A 26,673-nucleotide genomic window follows, 5' to 3' on the forward strand; every position below is an offset into this window, starting at 1 on the left:
AATCCTCAGTTTTATGATGCTTTACTTACACACACTCATTTACGCAAAGTCCCAACAAATATTTTTACCTTCGAAGAAAGGTCCGGCTTGCCCACTGTCCCACAAATATTTGTACCTTACAAATGTCCATGCTTGGCCAGTGTTCAAATGTTTGTAAATTTCAAAAAATGTACCTCCTTGTAAAATCTTTAATTCTGCTGTACAGGGGGGGCCATTGTTGCTTGCAGTGCTGGGGCCCTTCTTCATTGCAGTGTAGGGGCCCATTCTCTTGTGCAGTGCTGGGGCCCTTCTTGATTGCAGTGTAGGGGCCCAATCTCCTTTGCAGTGCTGGGGCCATTCTTGATTGCATTAATTTGCTTTTATTTTTTTATAGGAAAATGAGTGCCTTAACCACTCCTCATTTGAAACTCGCTAGGACCAATAATAGAGCGCGAGGGGGTGAATGCAAAAAAACAATTGAATTGAGCGGTTTTTTTTTTAAAACGCACGCTCGAACAGGAAAAAACGAGCGCGTTTTTTTTTGGTTTTTTTCCGAGCGCGAAATTTTAACGCATCTCGCTAAGAATTGAATACCCCCCTGTGTCTACCTATCAGACTCAGGTCTTGTTTATACATTTGTACTGCACAAGGCAAACTGTGCAGAATGTCAATTGAGAGACAGCATGCTCCCGCAGATGGTTTCCTATCCACGTCTGCTTAATTGTTGTCTGTTGTCATTTAACATTCTTTCCATCTTCATTTAGTAGCTTAACTATATATTGTATGTTAAAAGGCCTGCATAATATCCTCATTACCCTTCCTAGCTGCAAAACAAGACAATCTCCATTATACAGCATGTAGCAGTACCACCGTGAAGAATAGCATTTGTAACAGATAGGTCTAGTTTGTGTCCAGTATTACTGACTGTTGTTATTCTGCTTTGCCAGGTGGTCAGACCGTAAGCACAACAGACTCCTCAGCTAGCAACAGGGAGAGCGTCAAGTCTGAGGATGGTGATGATGAGGAGCCACCATACAGAGGACCCTTCTGTGGTAGAGCTCGAGTCCACACTGATTTCACCCCCAGCCCCTATGACTCCGATTCCCTGAAACTCAAGGTTAGTAAAGCTGGTCATACACATAATAAATTGAATTGTAAAAAAACCAAAATGTGTGTGAGGACAATAGATTAAGTAGGATCAGATGTGGTGTCTGGATGAATTGATAATGCATTGATGAATGGTGGGACATTATAATCTAAATCATGCAAATTAAAGTTATTTTAAAGTGTGTGTATTCTAATCATGCTGCAAAGTCTAATCATGTTATAATGTGTAAAGCGATAGTTCACTCCTATTCCAATCGTTTTGGAAAAAAGTAATAGTTTTTTTTGCAAAGAATGCTAATGTAACATGTGTGCTGTTATTGTGTGTGTAGTATGTATATATATATTTATATATATATATATATATATATATATATATATATATATATATAGTAATATGATTCCCAATTTCATGTTGCCACAACAATGAAGGGTCATAGTGCTGCTAAAATCGTGCAGGGAGCTCACAAATATCTAATAACAGCCTCGGAGCTCATAGTAATTATATTATTTGATAGAATGTGTATAGTAAGTCCAATTGAAAGAAGATTGTCCCTTCGGCATAAGTTGTTTGTTACTGACTTAAAACAGTGTAATTGTCAAACCATTGAACTACCATTTTTGCTGCAGAATGGAGACATCATTGAAATTATAAGCAAGCCTCCGATGGGCACATGGATGGGCCTTTTAAACAATAAGGTTGGCACCTTTAAGTTCATATATGTGGATGTAATCAATGAAGTTGAAGAAAAACCTAAACGACCGACAAGAAGACGTCGCAAAGGAAGACCACCAAAGCCCAAGTCTGTAGAAGAGCTATTAGAGCGCATCAATCTAAAGGTTGGCATGGACGTTTGTGAACTTGTCTTGTACAGAGCACTGACACTGGCGAAACACACTTTAATCACTAGTGGCAACCACTGCATTTACCTGCATTTAGACAGTGTTCATTAAGAGTAAACTGTAAATGTATAATAGGCAACTATTGTGAAAGTGCTAAATGGATATTTTATTTAGCCATACACCCAAGGGTGTAACTAGAAATGTGAGAGTCCCATAGCAGAATTTTGTGAGGGTGCACATGTACATGAAGTAAACTCCTCTGGCTTACTGAAGCTCCCTCTACTGATGAGGCCATTTGATTATCTTTTGATTGCTTTCAATGACTGTGGAAGTGGGTTGGATTTTCACAGAAATATGGCAACATTCATTCAGCAACTTCTAAATTATTTTCTAACTAAAAAGAACTGTTTTTGCAGTAAAATATAAAATAAAGGAGGGTATACTTTAATTTTCTCTACGCCACATTAAGATATAGCCTACTAGATTGTCTATATCATTAAATCTAAACCCTATTCATGCATGTGCTGCCAAAAGTAACAAGTATATTTTTCATATATAATCAAAAAGTGTGACCTTCTCATCAGTATCACATGACAAATTTTAAAAGGGCTCCAGTGTGTGCCAGATTCCAAGAACAGTCAAAGTTTTATTACTGGAAATCTTTTAGCTTGCACTTGTTATCGCGGATCCACATTCCTGATGCACTGTAGTGATTGCAGTGATAGCGCCCGGCTCCTATATTGCACCCATCCATTACCCGGAGTACAGCGGGGAGTTTTTAAATATATATTCAACCCTTCCCAACATTGACTCGATTAGCAAATAGATGTGAATTTTATTTTTCTCCTTACATACAAACTGAGAGCCAAACTTAATAGAGGTTATAAGTATAAAACAAGATTTATACAATAACGGTTTCACCTCAGTAATAAAACCACCAAGCATGAAATCAATTGCTTATATTACAAAGTGTATTTAATAGAATAGCTGAGCAGCCTGTATTACAATATGATTATTTATTATGATTTGGTGCATATGGGCTATACAGATTTTGTGAGCATATTGGTTTGTTGTAGAACATTGCAGACAATTACTCACAGCGCTGACTAATAAAGAGTACTGAAAGGCACACAGACAACTTTCTAAAGGAAAAGAGATTCAATTAAAGCCTGACTACATTATTATTACTCTGCTGCTCCTAGGCATATAGCTGAGGTACAGTATCCAGAACCATTATCATAACATGACTTTTAACTCTAAATATTGCAATCATCTACCTCTCTCAATTTTCCAAATGCTCAGAGTAAAAGGATGTTTAGACAGCTTTTAAACAAGCTTCAAATATTAACTGCTTAATAATCTGAGAATTTCTCCCCTTCGTGGCCAAACCAATGTTTTAAGTTTCTAGTGCAGTAGAGTTTTATAATATTTTTGTATTTGTAGTCTGTTAAAAAGGACTATTATATCCAGTTTATATAGACCAATTGCTGCTATCAGGTGGTAGAGACTTGATACTGCCCCCTGCTGGGGCTGTGGCATCACTGCAGTAACACCACATTATTTCCTGTCCATACGAGTAAGCAACACAACGCATTAAATTTGAATACTATATTCTACAATTGCGATGCCAGAAAATGTATAATTCTTGGGTACCGTGGGTGAGAGCACGGATATCATTTCTGCCAGCCATTTTAAAATGTCAGTGAAGAGTTAACACTGTTTTAGTACATCGGTGAGTACAGCAACATGGTTAAACTTAAGGAAATTAGTATTTATTTTCAGTCTAAAAAAAAAGAAACTCCACCCACAGCCTTGAAATAGCTATACAGCTGTAAACAATAATACTGTTGCTGTCTGTGCCGGAGCCGAGTATATCATCTATATGACATCTCACGGAACTCATTTTCTACATGCAGACAACTATGCCCATATGTTTAACAGTTCTTTTATTTCTAGTTACTCTTTCATGAGCCTTATTTTTTCTACTAAATAAGAAGTATTTTTGACTATAGTTAAGGTACCATTTTAGCTTGCAATGTGGCATCCAGCGCTTATGTAGTTTATGGACACTCCTGTTATACCCAGTTATATATGATGGAGCGAATACCTCCTTATAATCGATCATCCTGTTATGTTGCTCTTGTTAATGCCACGATTACTATTGTGTGAGTATACTAGTAAGACACAAACGTCAGTACTGGGAAATGCTATAATAAGAAGTAAATCACTATGGGCCTGATTCATTAAGGAACTTAAATTAAGAAGTTTCTTATTTAAGTCTCCTGGACAAAACCATGTTACAATGCAAGGGGTGCAAATTAGTTTTCTGTTTTGCAGAAGTTAAATACTGACTGTTTTTTCATGTAGCATACACATATCAACTTTATATTTCAGTGTACAAATAAGCTATCAAGTATTTGTGTGTTACATGAAAAAACAGTCAGTATTTAACTTATGTGCAAAACAGAATACTAATTTGCACCCCTTGCATTGTAACATGGTTTTGTCCAGGAGACTTAAATAAGAAACTTCTTAATTTAAGTTCCTTAATAAATCAGGCCCTACATTTGTAACTATGTTTTAGCTATTAAGTATTCTGTTTATTTTTATTTGCAGGAGCATATGCCGACTTTCCTCTTCAATGGATATGAGGACTTAGACACATTCAAACTTCTGGAGGAAGAAGATTTGGAAGAACTGAAAATCCAGAATCCAGAGCATAAAGCAGTTTTACTTACAGCTATTGAGCTGTTACAGGAATATGATAGTAAGATTGGTTTTACCACAATAATTAGGAGATTGTATTATTTTATTATTGACAATAGTATTCTTATAGTATCCTCTTATGAGGAGCCAACATATTATATGTTTGTACAGAAATAATATTTTAAAGACAGAAGAGTACATTCATATAAGTGTTTACTTTATAAAAACTTACAAGCATACACATGTTTATAAATAATATACGTCACTCATAAATGTGTCACATGGTATTAAGAGACACCGGTTTGCTTTATGTGGGATTGTTATGAAAGCATTCTGCTATTTATATAGCAACTCCACCTCTGGGATCCCTGGTGTCTTCAGGGTTCAGTTCCAGAGCAAATGCAAAAAGCAAAACAGCACCAAAATGTGTTTGCCCTGTTGGGATATCACACACTGGCTTTGGCACCTGTTATGCCTGGTTTAATGGTATAGTGCAATGACATTAGCAATATGGTGTCTTTTTCAAAGAAGCTATTTTTGCACTGCATAATGGGCACATTTTGTATTTTGTGCACTTATAGTTATTAATACCTGAATAAGGGTCAAACCATTGAGAGAAATCTTTTTAGTTTAGTATAGTAGAAATATGTTAGTAGGCAGTGCTTTATGACTGTAAGGAATAATGGATGTACAAAACAGTTTGCGCAAAATATATTGCTATCACAGCATGACCACAGAGGCACAGTCTCGCTAACGTCAACACTTTACTGATAGTTGAGATGAACAGATTGTACAGATCTCACATTTTACTCACTGATTTAAGTATTGAAAGTTTTTGTGTTTGTATTTTTATTTACGCAGGTAACAGCGATCACTCCGGGTCTCAGGAAAAACTACTTACAGAAGGAGAGAGTACAACCGGATGTTCTCCCCGGGACTCTGGCTGCTATGAGAGCAGTGAAAACATAGAACATGGTAATGACAGGAAGTAACCATCGGCCGACAGGCTGACACATATTGCACATGCTTTAATACTGGCCAGCATGCACCATTTGTGAAGATGATGCCTCTTACATTGACTAGAGGAAAATAAACTGACGTTAAGTTACATTGTATAGTTTTATTGGGCTTACCAGAAAAGCATCCTGCTGTATATAACTGCCCAGTATGCATGTAACCGGTTTCTGTGGACTCTTTGCATCTTGGATTGTGCTCATGCTTCTGTTAATATGGACCACCATGCCTGGCTTTCTCATTACTACCATAACCCGCACCATGCCTCTGACACCCTCTGCCTGCCTGCACCATTGTCCTTTACATTACCATCCTTCACGTCACATTAATCAAGAGGACTCCACTAACACACGCTAATCCATCCTGAAGACCTTGCCTGTAAGATGACTGAACATGACTCATGTTGTGGAGTCACATATACTTGACTGTTACTTTTTGCTACCATGTATGTCTGATTGTGAACATGTAATATATAGGATTCTATGCTTTATTTGCAATGCATTTCTTGCAACAAATTACTTTAAAATAAACATTTTGGCAAAGCAATAATGGCACATTCAAAAATCAGATGACTTAAAACGGTAATCCTTTTGCCGTTGTTGTAAAGCATATACAAATAATATTGCTTTAGTAGAATTTGTAATAAACCTATATATCATGATATAATCAGACATATTTCCCATTAATAACATTATTATTGTGTCTTCATCTTACAATATATGGCTGTGTTGGCAGCAATTATTTACTGTAATGATGACATAGTTATGTCACTTTGTGAGGTCAAATATTGTCAACCAGTCAAAAGCTTTTTGGTCAAAATTTCACTGCAAACTTTTCACTACTTCCATAATTTGGTGAACCTTTTATAAAGCAATTCTTCAGTTTATAGTAAAATTTGGACTAACCTCCTCTCTGCATCTTTTGGGTGTGTAAAAAGTGGTGTGCCACTTTAGAGATCTTACTCTGCTCTTCTCAAGTTCTGCAAAATAACTTTTTAACAATATTTTACTAAAGTGTCTTTAAAGACACACTTGACAGCCAAAAGCATTAAGAAAAGTTTACATGACATGTGACAGAGAAGTAGACATTTTCTTTGTTTTAATTGTATATAATATTAAGGAATTTTATTTCTCTTCTCTGAACTTTTTCAAAGAACCATATGTGCTGTAAAACAAGAATTATATTACAGATGGTTTGTTTCAAAATATTCTGTTCCAAAACCCAATCTCTGAGCGAGTAGAACTTTTATATTTAAAAAGAACAAGTAACAAATAATAGCATCTGTAATCACTGTTGTAAATACAGATGACTTCTGTATTCATGGGAAAATGTTAATTTGTTATTTGTTAGCTTTAAATCAACAAGTCTGGTAAAGTGTTTTCTGTCAAAAGAAACTTAACACTGTCATAGCTAACATTTGAAAATCATTAAAATGTTGTTTGTTATTGCTGCCATATCTCAGCAAAAGACTGTCCCAGATCTCTAACCCCTGTTTTAATTCATACATGATCTGACTGAAAGCAACAATGTTGGCTGCAGCAAACTTTCTACCTCCCATACCTGTTTACGTGTTAGGGATCGTGCACAAAAAATGTTGAAAAATAATGCTAGTTAAAAGTGTAGACACAACCTTGCAATTTGTTTTGTTTTTTAACATAGTCTTAGAAGCGTGTTTCCAAAGCTTCCTTGCAGCATAGCGTACTATGTGCTCAGTTTCAATAGAGCTGTATTTTATCAAGCCATGGGAAAGGGGCAACAACAAAATTCACACAAGGCCTCTAGTGTGTGTGTACAAGTCCATTTGCTTACATTATTTTTGGACTCTTCGTTTCAAAGTGTGTATAGTAGCTCTGAAGAAGCTACATTATGCACGTAAAATTAATGTGTACAAGGCCTTAAATAAAAATTATTTCAATTAAACATTACAAATTTTTATTCTCTGTATAGATAACATGATATCACCCATTTTGAGATTGTCAGTATTTGCCTGGTTGTAAAGATTTTCATTCTGCACATAGATGCCTCATACATAGAGTTTTGAAAATATGTTTTTATACTTTTTACTTTTGTTCTACTTTTATGTAACTAAGTTGTAATTTTCTTTATGTACAGTGTAGACAAAATAGCATTTAATATTAAGGATAGTGAAAGTTGTACATTGTAGAACTTTTTGAAAGCTGTAATTAAAGGCCCACGGTATGTAAATAAGGACACACATAAGAGTTATTTTTCATTCTAAATGAAAGATCAATGTTCAAATACATTCTATAAAATGTAATAAAAGGGTTTGCTTGTGTAATGCTTGTCTGCTTGCTTTTTGCATTGGTCATGTCTTAACTCATAGTTGTTCATTGTTCCTAACATATTACATTACTTCATTATGTGTTGCATATTATGCATTGTTGTATAATATGCTACTGCCATTGACATGCTTGGATATCTAATACTCTAATTATTGCTTTGTTAATGCTGCATGTTATTATATTATTATTTATTTGCTTGCTACACGAAGCAGTGAAAAATAAACTACTACCACAAATTATATTTAGAAAAGTATATTAAAATGGCTATAAAGTAGTGGCCTATTTATGGCTATATGTTAAGGACTTGAACACAAAGATGGTATCCATTCTGTTCGCCACTAGAATTCTGGGTAACCGTATTTAAATGGTAGCAATAAAAATCATTTTTTTTCTATCAAAAGTACGGGATTGGTGCTTTTGTGTCCCAAGTGCCCAAACGTGCAAAAATTGAGAAAGGACCCCTCAGGCTCCTACCGCCGGAGCCATAAAGCCTTTATAGGGCAAAGATATTCAAACTTCCCTTAGCTGCAGGGCTTTGGAGTGTCCCTTTAGATTCACCAAAGCTTCAGCAAGGTGCATAATCTTCTACCCCCACTTTTCCCATCAGACGTAGAGGAAGGTAGGATCCTCAGGGTCACATTACCTCCCCCCCCCCCCCCCCCCCATAGATCTCGGGCATACGGAGCCCATAAGGGCCTACCGTACCCTTCAATCCATGGAAATAAATAAACGTACATGTGCAGGTGACATGCAAGTGAGAAAAATAGATAGTGCGGAGTGCATACCACCCCAACCTTAATGGCTGAGACATAAGGGAAGGGCAAAGATAGCGAGTGCCGAAGAAAATAAAAATGGAATAAAGTGCTCTTTGCTTTACTTTGTCACTTGTTACCATCTCATAAGTGATTTTCCGGGGCACTAAATCTGAAGCTTTCTCAGCCCCTGGCCAGAGGACTAGCGTAGCCTGTCAATTATCAGAGGGCCCTGCCATACCGTACTAGGACAGAACTACACTTGATCTTAGCCAAAAGGCTGAGAAACAATTTAAGTCAATGTCCAACCCCTTGGGCGTGCTCTTTTGGAGTGTACTTGCTGATTGTTTCTGGGGATTGTAGTGTGAACAGAATCAGAAAATCCGTTCTGCTGCCCACCTTAAATTGGTGACAGGAAGACAATCCCATAATTGCAGTTTGTGATTGGAGCCACTGGAGCCCCAGCAGCACGGAGTAGCCACCAGGGCTTCAGATGCGGGAGTTAGTAAAAAATAACATTTTATATATATATATATTTATTTATTACACAAAATAATATGCTGGACCCATAGCATGTTTCACTAATGGAAGCAAATAGGTTTTCACACATTTCAAACATTTTCTGTTTTCTTTGCCTTGCTATATATAATCATGCGTAGTCACGTGTTATCATAAGGTTCTTAAGTGCAGACCATCCTCTTAGCTTCACAGTAAGTTACCTTTATTTTATGAACCATTTGCATTCTGTCCATCACATAGTGAATGGATGTTGGGCACATTATCTGATATAATATTAGACTATTATGTATATTTTGCTGCAATTCATGAACTCTTTCAGAGTAAAATGATTTAGTGGATCAAATTGCATAAACCGTGGACAATATCTGTATCAGGAAAAATGTTTCCTTTCCATTTGGGAGAATGAGGTATTTGAATGTAAATTTGCTATTGATATGAAGCTATCCCATCTCCCGGAATACATACGTATGTATAATCCATACATGATAGATAATTCATCAAAATCCCAATTGACACCACAATTATGTATTGCTGTTGACATGCAGTTATATTGGTGATTGAAATATATTTCTACAGTCCTTATCTTTGGTCAGCTGCCCTTAATGCTACATGTTTCATTATTTATTTTTTAAAGTGTCATTTATTTGACTTCAGAACTTGTTGATCGTTTTCTAAAATAGAGCTACACGACTGCAGGTCTTGAAGCCCTAAAATAGCCCAACTGTGGTTTAGTTTCCTTCAATTAACCATAGCGGTGGCAGTGAAAATATCCTCCTTGATTTCTGGTATGACTCTTATTAATAAGTTTTGGCTATAAATCCAGGGTCTGATACGTTGAGTCTTCATAACACCAAATGCATTGATTTCCATATATATATACTATGTCCTGTCACGTGCCACTTCTTTTTTTCTCACTATAGATTGATCTATCCTTCTCTGTTCATATACCAACGTTCAAAATGCATCTCTGAAGTGCACAACCATCATATTACCAATCAGACTGTTAGTATAGTAACAACACAAGTGTTAGCAGCTGTTACTGTGATAGAAACAGCAACACAAAGTATGAACCACATCTATGTGCAGGAGAAAGTTCAAACATCCGACTTTAATGCACGTGCTACAATAATATTGCCACACTTTCTAACTTTAGTCTAACAAAGTTTTCAGCTCTTTGTAGTTAAAATTTAAAATCAAATTGTTTCTTTTTGAAATAGTTTTTAAAGTTTAATTAAATGCATACAGATATCAAAGAAGAAAAAAAAAGCTTCCTGTCCTTGAAAGGTGCTTTCAGCCAGAAGCAGTTTTTTTTTCATTGGCTTTAGTTGTTTTGAAGATGAAAGAAGAAGAATGCCTTTCACTTAAAAGCCACTTGTAAAGAGATGATATCTTTTATAGAAAAACGTCCTAGGGAAGAACAATTCTAGTTTGATCCAGTTGTGTTATGTTGTGCTATATTGTAGTGGATAGAGTAGACATGATCTTAGGCTAGGAGCGGGAGGCTCTGTGGTCTGTTCTTTGGTGACAGGTGATATCCATTTGAAATACTTGAAAGCTGACTTTCCCTTGTATAGGATGTTACCTCCTTTTATTCTAATAAAGGACAAGGCACAATATCCAGCAGGAGGCAGGAAGTTTTTAAAACAGTTATACAGTTACATAGCTGTCTAGGTTGAAAAAGACAAATATCATTCAAGTTCAACCTGTCATCCTCAAACACCATCCAGAGAAGGGCAAAAAAAAACTCCCTGCAAAGCATAGCAAAATTTTCCTTCCTGATCACATACTGACAATAAGACAATTTTCAGGATTAAGTTATATACACAGTGATCATACCCCCCTTAATCTTTTCTTCTCTATACCCTTTTCCCTTTAATGCAGGTAATGTTCACTCCTTACTGAGATTTTCCATGCCCCTTATTAATTTCTTTGCACCCTCCAGCTTCAGGATATCCTATTTGTTGGTGGTTAAACTATAAGGCACTGGTGAGGGGTAACAGTATGGTTTCCCTTTTTTAATATAAGATACTATTCTGCTGCCCCTGGATGCAGCAGATTATATTGCATATTATTGCTAAGACTTTAAACTACAATTATACCTAGCTTCTTCTCCATTATAGATTCACCCAATACCAGGGGGTAAGCTGCTTGTATACCTTTAGTTCCCAAATGCATAACTTTCCATTTATACATATTGCACTTCATCTACGATGTTGCCGCCCAATCTCCCAATTTATTGTCTAGGTCAGTTTGTAAGAATAACACATTGTGTATGCATTAAATTATACTATTTAATCATTACTCCATTCTTTATTCAGTTGTAGATTTTATTCTTTTTTTTGGATGCATTGCTGTCATAAAAAGAGGTATATTCGCTGGCATTCCTAATTATTACTGGATAATGATACCATTATGCCAATACGTAATATTGATTGAGGAAGAAACAGCAAAACAAGTATCTTCAGACTAATTTATGTTGGTATGTGATTCTCTCTTAAATGAATGGGTGCCTGCTATCTAAATACAGTGGAGGCAGCCATTTTGTAGGTTGAGCCAATAGACAGTTGTCAACTGTCCATAATTTCCAACTGTCTATAATGTCCAACATCCAATTGTTTCTATTTATTCTTATTCCCCTAATGACTTAACTGCCTATTTATTGAAAATAATGTTTAAAATACAAAGAAATATATTTACTAAACACGTCATAACAAGGCTTATAGTGCTCCAAGAGTCTTCCATCTAGCAGTAAGGTGTCCTTGGATATCCCACTATTTAACAATGTGGGCAAGTATGTATTCGTGAGACCTATCAATTTACTATTAACCAATACCCTCACTGGCATATGAGGCACATGGTGCCTTATGCCTCAGTAGTTTACAATGAATTGAAAGTGTGAATATTTGTTCATCTCACTTATTCACTGTGTCTTAGCAATGGATACAACTTAACATGGGTTTTAAAAAGAACATTTTAAACCAAAAAAGATAGTTTTTCATTTCCTGGCTACTGCTGTTTAATGCATCAGAACAATGCATTATGTCCATATACAGCAATTACATATGGACCAGTGAGAAATATGAATGCCACTTCCAGGCACAGTAGCAACAGTTGCTGGCCATTCACTTAATAGCAATTTTAAGAAAATTTGCTACGCTACTCATTAAATATCCTTTCACCTCTAAAATTTGTCCATATGATCATGATTCCAATACAACATTTATAAAGAATGTGCAGCCAAACCTGCTATGTTGTGTTCTCAGTGGCTGACACTTTCTGGCCAATCAGAGCTGCTTTATGGTACTCTGTCACATGCTCATTAGAGTATTCATATGGTCTTTATCTGTCTGCAGTTCAGCAGATGGATAAAATGGGAATGCAGGCAGCACAATGACGTGCTCACACATTTCCATTATTCCTGTGGGTGTCTAGGTAAGTTTCGTTGCATCTATCTTTTTATGAAGGCTCATCCACTGCTTCTGTGCCCTGCCTCCATGCCATCAAGAAACATAATTCAGAGCCCAAAACATTGTTAAAGATTGAGCCATAACAATAGAGCAGAAACTGCAAATCCCACAGTGCTTTCACCCAACGCCAAAAGTGATATTGTTTATAATTGGAAACAAAAAGTGGAAATAGCAAGAAATTTATTTTTTTTGTTGGAGTTGGACAGAAATATTAAATAGTACATATTTTTGTTTTAATAATTGTCTGTAATACAAATATCGACTCCTGACGTCCGCTCCACTTAAGATTAAAAAAAAGTGGCCCAGGTTTTACTATTTAATTAATTACATTTTCTCAACTATTTTATTAGTTGTAAAAATGGAAATAAGTATGTTGCACATTAAAATAAAATTGATATAGCGCATGCCTAGATTCTGTACATTATTACTGTAAGGTAATGAAAGTTAAATGCTGTGTACCGTAATGTTTTGTCTTTAGGCAAAAGCCGAATGACATCTCCGATATCCCCTGAGTCGTCTTCAAAACAGCTCATTGGCTATCCAGGCCTGAACCTGAACGTGACCAGAGAAGTCACACATGGAGCCTGTGAACAGGTTGGGCAGAAACCTATTTATGCTGCTTGTGCAAAGTCAGTCAGTCTGACAGGGTCTAAAAAGAACCGGCGAAGTCTGCCTATTGGAGTTTGTACAAGTTGTGAGCTTGATGGGAGCAAATCTCTTAAGATCTGGCCAAGATCACACTCAATGGACAATCTTAAACAGGAAGGAATAGGCATTAGTAAAAACCTGGTAGTCTTTCCACCACATGAAAATCAAGAATCAACTGATGGCTTTATTGAGGAGGAAACTGGAGATATACATGACAGAACATCTTGTAATCTGGATGTAGTGACTAAGGACCAAACTGCTCATTCTGTTCAAAGCTCAAGGACATATCATTTACAAAGCCACAAGAAAGACCATGGGATTCACAATTCAACTGACATTTCCCATGTATCTTTGGACAAGACAGCTCCGTCTTCTGGAGAGAGCAGGGTACCTGCAAAAATCCCTTCACAACCGCCCCCAGTCCCAGCCAAAAAATGCAGAGAAAGACTTGCTAATGGGCTATTTCACCATCCTCTCAGTGCTACTGCCTCAAATATAGAAGAATCCTCTCTTCCTGTTAGACATTATGGCCAGTTGGGCCCAAATGATTGCTCTGCACTTCCTCCACAAGAATGCATTGCGCTAATCTCTTCACGACCACCTTGGCCACCCAATCCCCCAGAGACATTGAGTGTTCCACAACATGCTGTAAAGTTGGGTCCTGTGTCAGCAAGGAAAATCTCTTGTGCCAGGGGGATGGATCAAGAAGTTTTGATAGAAAACAAGTTACAGGCTGAAGAAATCGATCTTACAGAGGAACCATATTCAGATAAGGTAAATCAATTAACAATCATGAACAATCTGACAGGTTGAAGAACTTTTTTTGCAAAAAATAAAAATAAATTTTGGAGATTACTTTTTGACAATGGAAAATAATGTAAAACATATTGGGCCTGATTCATTAAGGAAAGTAAAGCAAAAAATTAGTAAGTTTTCTCCTGGACAAAGCCACGTTACATTGCAAGGGGTGCAAATTTGCTTATTATCCCTTAGGATGTAAGCTCGTATGAGCAGGGCCCCCTCCCCTCCTGTCTCCATACCTGTTCTTCCACTCCGTCTTTACTGCATATGACTGGCCGGAGTTTCTGAAGTATTGGTACTTTTTGTTCATTGTTCTGTATGGTTTCACCCTGTATAGTCTACTGTTACTACTGTGTGCGGCGCTGCGGATTCCTTGTGGCGCCTAACAAATAAATGATAATAATAATTATTATTGTGCACATAAGTTAAATACTGGCTGAGTTTTTATGTAGCACACAAATACCTGACAGTTTTATTCATACACTAAAATTTAAAGTTGATCTAGAACATGCCTTACTCCAACTATAAATCTGTCCGCACATTTTAAATTTACCACCTCCTCTAAAGCAACATGGTTTTGCCAAGGTGCAAAGTTACACATTTTTTTGCTTTACTTTCCTTAATTAATCAGACCTATTATGTTTACAGGTGTGGTATTTCTTTAATATTGTTTCCAAAATATTGTGCATAAAATTACTATGACTACTACTATGAGCTTTTAAAAATCAGCAATAGGTTTTCATTTAGTTTTTTATCTCTGTGCATATATACACGGCTGTATTCACCATATAGGTAAACTAAGCGGAAGCAGCATAGTTGTTATTTGTATGTAATTGTTCCTCTTATTCAGCATCAGTTCTAAATATAGTTATTAGCTAATATTTATTGTCCAGAAGTGTTTAATACATTGAAATATTTTTTTTTTTTATTTAACCATTTCTTTCTGTCAGCATAGTTATAGCCAATATTTTTCATATTTTGTCAACATTAGCAGCCGACGTTCTTATATAATCAGGGATGCAATGTTGCGGTTATGGAAATGAAAGCCCAAATGGAGAGTCACTGTGCATGATCAGAAAGGCAGAGCAGTGGCAACTAGCAGCCAACGCTGGGCCCCTTCACCTCCGGGCCCCATAGCTGCTGCACCGCTGCAATGGTGGTAGTTTCGCCACTGCATTTATTATGGCGAAAGCTTCAAATAGCAGGGAGTTCATAAATCAACTGTCTATTTGATATTTGTTTAAAAAGAACCTGTGTAAATCAATTTTCCACTTCCTTCCTGAAACACCAATATCAAACTCTTGTTTTTAATAATGGCTGTTATTTTCTAGCAGAGTACAAAGGCAAAAAATCCTTTAGCAACTAGTTTTTGAACCAATCCATTACCTTTTTTGTGCAACTACACCTGGTTTTGTGGTGAAACAAATGAATTTGTGGTCCAAGATGGTGGGGTTGCCAAAGTCTGCATCTGTCAAGTGGAGGAGTTTGGTAGATAAGCTGCGTTCCTTGATGAGATCAGATGGAGTAGATGAGTGCGCCTTCTTTTGCAGCAATATATAAACATAAGATTCCACTTTGCTGCTTTGTGGAAGCCCATTTTCCCTGCAAAATGATTACAATTTTCTGCCACCTCTGAGGTGCTGGAGTTTGGGTCTCAAACATATTTATAATTGGACACATTTTACAGTCTTGATGTCCCCTCACTCTCATTATGCATTTTTAAGGCATAAATTAAGGAGTGGAATGGAATACATGCAGTTAATAAAGGATGTGATCCTAAAGTGTTAGTAGGATGGACTTTGAACTGATGTTTCATTCTCCCCAACGTGCATGTATTTAGGTGTTTACGAAAATCTCCAAAGCTAGGTGCATGTCCAATGGCGTGAAGTGGGCATGAACCATGAGACTGCATTGCAGGTCTGCACTTTTCAAGGCACCTAAATTACCCTTACTGAGGATAAGCAAATGTCCGTATGCTCCAGCAGCGCCGCCATCAGGGGGGTACGGCCAGTATTGCTGTGAGGGGCCCGGACAGACCTCTCCGTCTGTCCGGACTCCCTGGACTATCCGGACCCTGCAGTCACCGACCGTGCTGCCCCTTTTTTTTTCACACCCTCCTCTCTGCGATGCTGCAACTCCACCTCCCAGACTCTGATAGGCTGGGAGCGTGGCGCTGTGATGTCATCACTGCACGCCACAGTCCCAGTGTATCAGTGACCGGGAACTGCAACATCGCGGAGGAGAAGGTAAATTAATTAGCTATTCTTTTTTTTTTGAGGGGGTGAGAGGGAGAGCCCCGGGGACCTTAACTGTGGAAGGGGGAGAGGAGAGCCTGGGGGACCTTAACTGTGGAGGCAGGGGGGGGGGGGAGAGGGAGAGTCTGGAGGGCCATAACTGTGGAGGCAGGGGGGGGGGAGAGGGAGAGCCTGGGGGACTTGAACTGTGATTGGGGGGGAGGTGGACCTTAACTGTGGGGGGGAGAGGGGGAAATTAACTGTGCTTGCGGGGAGGGGAGAGGGCGACATTTACTTTGGGGGGAGGGGAACATTTACTGTGATGAGGGAGTTGGGGTGCATGTATGGCGAAGAGGGAGGGGGGCACATGTGTGGGGAGGGGGTCACATGTATGGGGAGGGGGGCATATGTATGGGGAGGGGGGGCCCGCCAGATTAATTAGCACTGGGACCCACATTTTCTGATGGCAGCCCTGTGCTCGCACTTTTTCCTAATAAACTGTTCCCAATGGCTTTTGCACCTGTGTTTTGTCAACATTATTATATAATCAGGGACATGAAAGCCCGAACAGTGGCTCTGCCCTGGCCTACAGTGCTGTTTCTTTCTTAATTGCATCTCATAACTAATGCACTGCAGAGAGAGATGAGCACTTCTCCTGAACAATATCATTTTGAACAGTTTCCTGTAAATTAGGACATTCCTTCAATGTCCATATAGATCTGTGAAAACTGCCTGACAGTTATACAGATTTGTAAAACACAAACCATTGCATAGGAACAGTAATTCTAAACACTGATTGGTTATGTCTTTCTTCTTGCGAACGTGCTCCAAGGCTAGCATGTAAATATTTTATTATTGAAGGTTGTTGCCACTCTATAAACTGTATTTACCAAAACATCTCAAACCTCCATTTGTGTATCCAGGCTGAAAAAGTGGTGCACTTTTCTCACGGAGGACTTTTCTAAAATATTCACCAATTTCAGTACAAGCTATTAAAATTAAATTGGTGTGTGTCATAACATTGGCGTTTGTTTTGTCGCACACTAATGTGCAAATAGAGCAGGTTTTAGTTTATGTGACAAATGTGAGTTACATCCATCATAGTTATTGCTGAATGCCGACAAGTAATAAGCATTGCTCAGGATGATTTGCTCTTTTTGTTGCAGCATGGACGCTGTGGTATTCCAGAAGCCTTAGTTGAACGATATGCTGAAGACTTAGGTGTGCTGGAAAAAGACGTGGCAGCCTGCATGGACCAGATTCGTGTTAGACATCTAAGAAAACAACATCGCATGGCTGTAAGTTTCCTTAGGATCACTTTTTTCCCTGTGCATGGGTGTTCGTGAGCTATGCTTTCTTTATTCTAATTTTTTTTATACCTGGTAATTGTTGCTATTGTTCATGCCTGTACAGTGTTGAGTCTGCTATTCATCCACACATTGTCCATACCTGTAACACTCACACCAAAGACTGACAGGACTGCATGACATAGATGCAAGTTGGCCACATGTATTAATCATAGGACGGGAGGAGCATCTAGTTAACATCAAACATCCCTTCAATATCCCTTCCAACCACCTAACTGCCCAGGAGGAGCTGTAGTCAATCATCTAACGACGTTCTGCTGACTCGAGTTACTGGGCTCCAGGGGCCAAACACACAAAACACATTCCCCTACACAGAACCATGCCCTTGGTGGTACCTTTCTAATAACACTGGGCTCACTTGCCTAGGAAGAGGTAACCCACCCTTGCCAAAAACACTCTGTGATTCCCACTGCCATGCTGTAAGAGACGATTTTGTAAAAGAAAGATTTACCCAACACCGAACTAAGTCATACAGGGGGGAATACTTTCCGGTCACACGGTCACCTAACATTTAATTAACCACATCCAACTTAAGCACTAGTAAACCCACTCAGTTTACCTAAACCCACCCAACCTAACCAAATCCTGCTCCTGCTCACAAACTTTCACCTGTCTTTTTCATATATTTTAACCCTTTACCCCTTTCTACACACTTTCACTTGTTCCAGGGAGTTCTTTAATGACCAACTCCACAATAAAATTGCTTTGTCTGCCCCTTAAATGCAGTTCTTATAATCTTTTCTTATTACCTTTTAAAATGGAAAAAAAAGTATATTTTGTACAAATTAAAGAAACGTGACATGATTAACTGTTCAGGTTCAGTTATAAAACTGGTATTTTCTTGTTGCATGCAGCACTACCTGAGCCTGTATGACATGTGTGTGGCAAGAGTAAATCACAACAAAACCATCTGTTTTCTCTAAAGAATTAATATCCACTTTAACCAATGTCTCACACTGCCACCACATTCAAATACAAAGCTTGCACTTTGTGGGAGTTCTTCATTTATACCTGTCTTCTATTCCTCTAAAATTAATCAGAGTTTTGTAATCCAAACCTTGCTCTGTATTTAACTTGTATTTAATTTATGTAGCATTATAATAGCCAAGCTTAGCTAGAATGTGAATTTGCTAAAAGCACAAAGGCAGAACATTATTAAATGGTGTTTAATGTGACAAAAATGACACAATGTTTAAGGTATGTAAAACAGATTTTATAAAATGACATACAGTAAAATACTATTATGTAAACAATTTTCGTAAAGTAAAATGGAGAAAAACAGAAACTAACATAATTTCTTGGTTTCTGTGTTGGAGCAAGGCAGGTGTATGGAACAAATTCTCAATAGCACATCAATAGTACATTGAACCCCGGGATATGAATCATTTTCTCATATCATGCTCTCATTTTTAAACACATTTTTCACCCCCCCCTCCCCACTCTCCCCTGTGAGGTCACTAGAAGAGTCCTGTGTATATGCTAATTGTGGTTTGACATCCTTTTATGACCATCCAGTACACACACAATTTAGTAGGGAATGCTTAAAAATTAATATCTTTTTGACCGTACATCATAGAATTATAATTTCATGTTGAACCAACTGGTCACAAATTTACACACCACTACATATGAAATATGACAATATTAGGTACATTATTTGTGGTAATATGTTATTGCAATATCTTCTCTTTGGGGTTAGCATTAAGTTTGACATATCTTTACTAGTTATAACTACATGCAGACATTGATGCGAGTATGAATTATGAACACTTTTTCTTTCATGTATTGCTTTTCTATGTGAATATATAAGACGTGCTGGATCTTACAGATAGTATTCGTTTTGTGACTTCAAAGGGACTGTACATCTGCTGGCCCCTGTGGAGTTGTGCCATAAATGTAATCTCCCTGGTTGGTGGAGAAGCTAATCAATCAACCTAAGTGTAAAAAATCCCTCTTATAACAGGACACAGGCCCTTGCAGGGTATCTGGATAGGGCAGATGAACAGAAGATACTGATAGCATAGCTAAATTAACCCCATTGTTACTTGCCTAATCTAAATTCCCTAACATACACACACAGACACACAGACTAGGGTCAATTTGTTAGCAGCCAATTCACCTACCAGTATGTTTTTGGAGTATGGGAGGAAACCGGAGCACCTGGAGGAAATCCACACAAACACGGGGAGAACATACAAACTCCTCACAGATAAGGCCATGGTCGGGAATTGAACTCATGACCCTAGTGCTGTAAGGCAGAAATGCTAACCACTTAGTCAGTCACTCCTGACTGTCATAATTCATGACATTCCTATATGAATTAACAAAATAGGAACAGTTTGCTGCTATATTAACGATCACTTTATAACATTGACAAAACAAAATATACTAAATATACTCTTTCACCACCTTCTAGTACTTTAATGAAATAATCACATATAATTGTGAAAATATTATTCCAGAATGACAAAGTGTATTTAATAAAAGTAGCTACTAAAAAAAAAGTAAAGATTTGTCTTTTTATGCTAATTTTTTTCTAACATTGTAATGAATATGTAGAGTTCTATTATATTTACATTGAAATTATTTTATTAATTAGCTTGCAAGGTTATTCTGTCACAGTGTTACCTTGTCTTATTGTTGTCCTGTCTCTTTAAAGTTTAACTACTATTGCTTTTTGTTTCAGCCTTTTTATATTCAAGTCTAGGATTACACTTACTATTTGAATCATTTTCCGGGTTTTTTTTTCCTTCATAATGTATTTAAAAGCAATTTACGAAAATATCTAAAAGTAGGATGACCTTATCAGAGCTAAATATATTTGAGCTAAAACTATATTTGTGGCGAAATCTGTTTTGTATGCCTCCAGGTATATTCATTGAAATAAACACATTTTTGAACTTTTGGTAGCCTAATATAGCTGATAACAGTGGACAATAGCAATCTTCCTATAATGCATATTTTACAACATCCTGCATTTCCTCAATGTATATAATATATCTGTATATTATTATTTTTAGATACCAAGTGGAGGACTTACAGAGATCTGCAGGAAGCCTATATCTCCCAGACACATTTTATCTGTTTCAGATTGGCTTATTTCAATTGGACTCCCTATGTATACCCATCCACTCATGGATGCCGGCTTCACCACACTAAGTAAAGTGCCTGCTCTTTCACAGACTCACTTACATGGAGCTGGAATAAAGGATGAAGGACATATAAACAAACTCCTTGGGGCAGCAAGACTTATACAAACCATTATTCCAGAGGCTGTTTAGACCTAATGCAACCAGAGCCCTGCTTCCATAGTCACATTTTGCAACCTGTGCACAATGAGCACAAGAACATGGTTGTCGCAGTCTATAACTAACTTGACGTCATGTTCATTTTTTAAAGACACATGATACGTGACAGACTTTGAAAGACTTAGCTTTCTATTGGTTGGACTCAAATGATTGTACATTGTAAGGTGCAATTCAGATTTGTGTGACTACCAGACCTGTTAGGCTGTGGATAAAGAAAAGTGCTTTAGGGTATCTACACCGTTTGCTTTTATTACCATAGTATCAGGCACAAGAACATTGCCTACAGTAGGCCAAAGTACTACAATGAATTTAAATGTTTTCTAACATAACTAATACAATCATGCTTTTTCATAGTAATGGGAACGGAGTCATTTCTTGTGGCTTAACTAAAGTAACAAACTTATTTTGCCTTAAATATATTTTCAAATAATGTTGTGTCATAGCAGGGTCTAACTATTGTCAAAGCACATGATCCTGTTGCCGTGTAGTTGTGAAATAAGTGTTGCGGACTACCACATGTTTAGATGTTAATGGCCACTTTTCCATAAAAGATATATAGGACATATGTGTGTAGGTGAATATGTTGCCATGGCCACTTAGAAAAACATGTCTGCATTAATTGAGGATTGTCCCACAATGTAATGGTTGCATAATCATAGGCTGAGAATAACGCTGTATACGGGTGCTTTCCAAGATCTGTACCGCTGATGTATGATATAGAAGAGAGAGGTAGGGTTATTTTGATTAAATGATTTCTATTCAGGTGTAACGATACAATTTTATTCAATTGAATGATCAACTCTAAAACCCATATAATATGCAGTCATACAGCAAGCATTTCCCAAATATGGATTAATATGTAGCAATGCCTTATTTGAGTTCTACTTAAAAAAAAAAGGCATCTCTTAAAGATACAAATTAAGAGGGTGTAATGCTATAATGCTCATTTTTAAATGACAACATCGCAATGATCACAGTCTTTTTTTTTTAACTTCGCTATTTCGATTCCATTTGATTACCATATACTGATTTATTTTAGAGTGGTTCTGTGTAATCCACATAAAGCAAATAGTCATTTATGACTACAAAAACTATCCTTTGATCTCCTAAGGTGATTTTACAATTTAGGTAGAAGTAATGGTACGTTGGCTTCTAATTTCCATGATGGATATTTTAAGAATGTGGAAACCCTGTATAATATAAGAAAAAAGCAAGAATTGTTCCATGATTATAACCTTATCCAACTTGTTGAAGCTAATCCTGACTGAGATCAGATTGGTTATTGATTATTATGGGTAACATGGAGCCTGTTATGAGAGCTACAGGTGTGTACTTCCTTAGAGTAAAATCTAATTATTATATTAGTGCTTAACACCAATATTGTTATGGAAGTTGGCGCCATTAGAATTAGGATAAACAACTTCAAAAACATTGTCTAGTATAAAAGTGAACATACACCTATTAAAATATACATGACATCGATACCATCATGAGACAGGCAGTTGTGCTTATAGAGCAATCATTGTTTTTTTTAAGACGAACATATTTAGATATGTTTGTTTAATTTATTAAGGTTGTGTTGTCAACATTCCATAAAACTTGTACCTAAGGAGAGTGACCAAAAACAAGTGATCGCCATTTGAACGTAGAGCTATATGACATGCAGTACATATATAGAAATGTTCATCTCTGTCATGAGGTCAACCAGGTCGGCTACAGATAAATAGCAAATTGGTTCTGTATAGTTCCTCATATACATCACAACAATTTTGATTTATTTATGTTGGAATCAACTTTTTTACTGTCTTAAAAATACATTTTCACATAACATACAGATGTAAAATTTATTTAACAGCTATTATTCAAGAAATCATACTATATGTACATTATTCAATGTAAATTAAATGTATGCAGAAGCTATTCATTCCCTATGTCTTGCAAGCCATTACCGCACATAATGTATTTTGCTGTTTTGTGTTTAATGTTTTTATCTTTCATTTTCATTTTTTTCTGCGAACAAATTCAATTGTTTTACAGTTGCATAATATTCAAATTGATTTACCTTAGAACTGGTGACCAAAATAAGCACCTACATGACTGAAGTAATGCCAGCTAATCAGATGCTGTCATTCGAGTTTAGAAAATTAAAGAAAATATCTGATTGGTTGCACAAGGCAACAATACATTTTTCCTTTGCACCAGTTTTCATGAATATCCTCCATTATCTGGAGAAAAGTCATTGTTGCAAAAAAGTAGCATTAGCCATATTCATCCTGTAATAACCATAGAACGTCATCTATTAGTGTGGGAAAACGTGTGCACAATTTGCACACCAGGGGGAAGTCATATCAGTTGGTTACAACAACAGTACTTGTGTACACTTCCAGTGTCTTGTTAAATATTAATGCTTTTTGACTCACTATCATACATCCCATTACACTATCCCTTATAATTGGTACAAAAAGTCAGTAAACCATTATTCTATCAGATATATTTCTTACTACTGAACTTCTAGAAAAGGGATATTGTCGAAGCATTCGCTAATTGCCATAGCTCTATAGTATCTAATAGCCATAGCTCTATAGTTGCTAATTGTTATAGCTCCTTAACTATCAGCATTACTAACCTGAAGTCACTTAGCACTATAAAGAACATACAGCTTCCAGACAACAATCCTTCAGTGTTCCGTCTTCTGTTGCTGAGATCGTTTGTATATGCAAGATGTTACCAAACTCCTAAGTTCCATGAATGATTTTAGAAAAAAATATATTCTTTACTGTACAGTTAATTTCATTTGTGAGCTATTTACAGAGATTTATTTTATTCCAAATGTATAATTGTATAAATAATATAGCATTTTCAACATATTTTAAATATTAATTGCAGAGATCTAATACATATTCCGAAGACCAATAGACTGTGTATTATTGTATTGTTGTAGACTGTTTAACAGGACAGTCCTAGAATTTGTAAGGTAAAGATACAACCATTTGAAGGTAGAGTGTATGAGAGTAGTACTGTTTTAAAGACACATTGTGGAACACAGACTTTTTCTATAGTTATTGTTAAACCCTATCTCATGGATCAGGTAGAGTTAAATACACAACTGTTCCCATCAAGGGAAAGATGATGACGAGGTTCCACTAACTTTTGAAATTATAAACTAATATAATTAATTCTACAGTGACATGTGCAGTGTAGGGCAATGCTTGTTTAACAAAAATAAAATACATACTTGTCATTCTGCATTAGAGGTCTAATGCTATAAACCTGTTAAGACATAGTATAAAGTAGAAATAAGCAGTTTTGCAGCAGGAATTTGCTCATTTGCCCTTTTGCTTTGTATTTGTAAACTCTGCATCCTACAAGTTATAGTTTATAAATAGAACTGAGACAATAATGGTGGGAATGTTTTCTGTAGTGCGTTTATTTATTTTAAAGAGTTTCTTGATTTAGTTCATCAAATTGGTTGTAAAGTTTGAAAATTTACAATACATTCTCGAACTAATGACTAAAAAACTTGGGGTAATTTTGAGCAAGGCAAAGAAGTTTTGACCATGGTCAAGCTGGTTCGAGCATAAATGTATAATATTTTTAATGTTTTTTCCTTGCAAATTTGAAACACAGTAATGTGTTTGAATTAGAATATTACAAGTACTTTAAAATGTAGCATTGTAGACATTTAAAGTGTGTTAACGGTGAGCTACAAACTCAAGTTTACAACATTGCGTTATATCATACACACCATAGTAGTTGGACAAAAAAAAAAATTACAATATTATTCAGATTGGTTTGACCAAAAGTTTGAGAATTCAAAATAGTTTGAACCTCTGAATAATACTAAGGTAGCAGTCTGGGCAGAACATAATGATATGGGATTTCCAGGCAGAAGGAAACTGGTAAGCCATCTTTCATACTAACTCCATTAAACCAACTGTGGACAGTGTGTGGTCCTCTTGACCAAGTATAATATCCGCCATTAGGCCCTTTTTCTAGTGATTGTAAAGAGCTAGCTCTGTGCATTCACACAGCACTTGCACCAAAAAAATTATGATTGGGGGATCAACACAAGCAGCCAATTATAAAGAAAGTGTTATGTGAACACACAACTTTCATGATAAATTGAGAAGGCATACAGTGTAGATACAGGTTAATTTGGGCATTTGGTACCTAATGCTTCTCTGCAGATGTGATATCTGCTCTCCCTTATATGATATTATACAATAAGACATTAATGATACAATATTGACCACAATTCCATTAGACTTTGATCCAAGAGTTTTTATTTCATAGAAATCTGTTAATCTCTGGTCAGTAATTAACGTTTAATATTGTAATAATATATCCGCATAATGTGATGCTCTCTGACTTGGGACTTTCACATACTAGTTTTTATCCAGGTATAATCTAACAGGCTAAGATATTATTCTGCTGTAACTTACAAAACTAAAACAATTACATTCCCATAAAACTATTAAAAGCTTCCGTGCCAAAAGTTACTTTGAAACAGTTGTTGAACTACAACTCTCAGCATGCTTTGCCAGCATTTGGTTGCTCAGTCCTATTCTGTATAATATATAATTCACTCCCATAATCTGCTGACAGAGGTTTTTTCAAATCAAATACAGGAAGAATAAGTTATCAAACACATTCTGCTGACCGTAGACGTGTGGTTTTTAATAACCCAGCAGCCAGCATTGAAAGGTGCATCCACAAGGAGCTACTTTGTCTGCAATGGGCTAACAAGTAACTTTTTCTGCCAGTGGGCATTTTATTAAAGGGAAGTCAGCACATTCTCCAGTGATATTGGATGCTCTCTATTGTATACTCTCCATTTCCTCAATACCATTACTATCTAGTCTTTGTATAATAAAACGTTAAGTTCATATATCCTTTGGAAGAGAAATAACGTTAAACAACTGACTTTGTTGCACTTTCTGTATATGAAACCCATATTTAAATAACTTATTTTTCTCCATTCGCTATACTGAAATTGTAAGTAGCTGTAATATACATGATATCAACATGTGGTTGCAGTTTGCTTCAGCCCAAGAAAGCTGTGTTTTTGTAAAAATATAAATGTGTAAAGACTATTGTACTCGTCTAGCAAAACTATAGTTGACAAAAAGATTTTTCTTTCCCTGTGAATCAAAATATGTCTATAATAGTGTCATTCTGTTCATAAGGCAAATAATAAATAAATTGACTTCATCTTTGTTTGCTGAGCATTATTGTGATTATGATCTTCAGGACATCTGGCATATTTTAGTATTAGCAAAAAAGGGCAGATGTAATGCCCAACCATCAACCCAAGCATGTTGATAAATAATATACACAATGGGGCTGATCTAGGGTTGAAGGAAAAATGAAAATTACTCTTGGGGGAAAAAAAAAAGCCCGGTAAATAAGCGGATTTCCTCCCATATGCAGAGATGTGCGCACCTCAAGATGCGTCTGCATCAGTAACATATGCACCTGGTTTACGATAAGTCATCATCAGAGAGTACTGGCACCTGCCCTGTAGCAGTTGCAGAACGTACATCTCCTTACAGAAGTATATGCGTGTTTTTGTAGGTCTGCATGTACAAACCTTTAGCATACTAGGGCTGCATTTGCACACCACTTCCT

The 26,673-nt window shown here is 36.7% G+C and overlaps 1 protein-coding gene across 7 annotated transcripts in view; it reads left to right on the forward strand.

Annotated features, from left to right (window-relative positions):
- The window catches only part of SASH1 (SAM and SH3 domain containing 1), a 191,205-nt gene extending 164,949 nt beyond the window's left edge, over positions 1-26,256 (forward strand). For all 7 annotated transcript variants that reach the window (XM_075203241.1, XM_075203242.1, XM_075203240.1 and 4 more), the window contains 7 exons: positions 927-1,096; positions 1,714-1,923; positions 4,543-4,693; positions 5,494-5,607; positions 13,166-14,109; positions 17,537-17,668; positions 20,758-26,256. In XM_075203241.1, the coding sequence (XP_075059342.1) occupies positions 927-1,096; positions 1,714-1,923; positions 4,543-4,693; positions 5,494-5,607; positions 13,166-14,109; positions 17,537-17,668; positions 20,758-21,018 (1,982 nt within the window). In that variant the 3' untranslated portion in view covers positions 21,019-26,256. The remainder of the gene's footprint in view (positions 1-926; positions 1,097-1,713; positions 1,924-4,542; positions 4,694-5,493; positions 5,608-13,165; positions 14,110-17,536; positions 17,669-20,757) is intronic.
- Positions 26,257-26,673: the final 417 nt, after the last annotated feature.

Source organism: Mixophyes fleayi, chromosome 3 (assembly GCF_038048845.1).
Source record: "Mixophyes fleayi isolate aMixFle1 chromosome 3, aMixFle1.hap1, whole genome shotgun sequence".
Classification (NCBI taxonomy): domain Eukaryota; kingdom Metazoa; phylum Chordata; class Amphibia; order Anura; family Limnodynastidae; genus Mixophyes; species Mixophyes fleayi.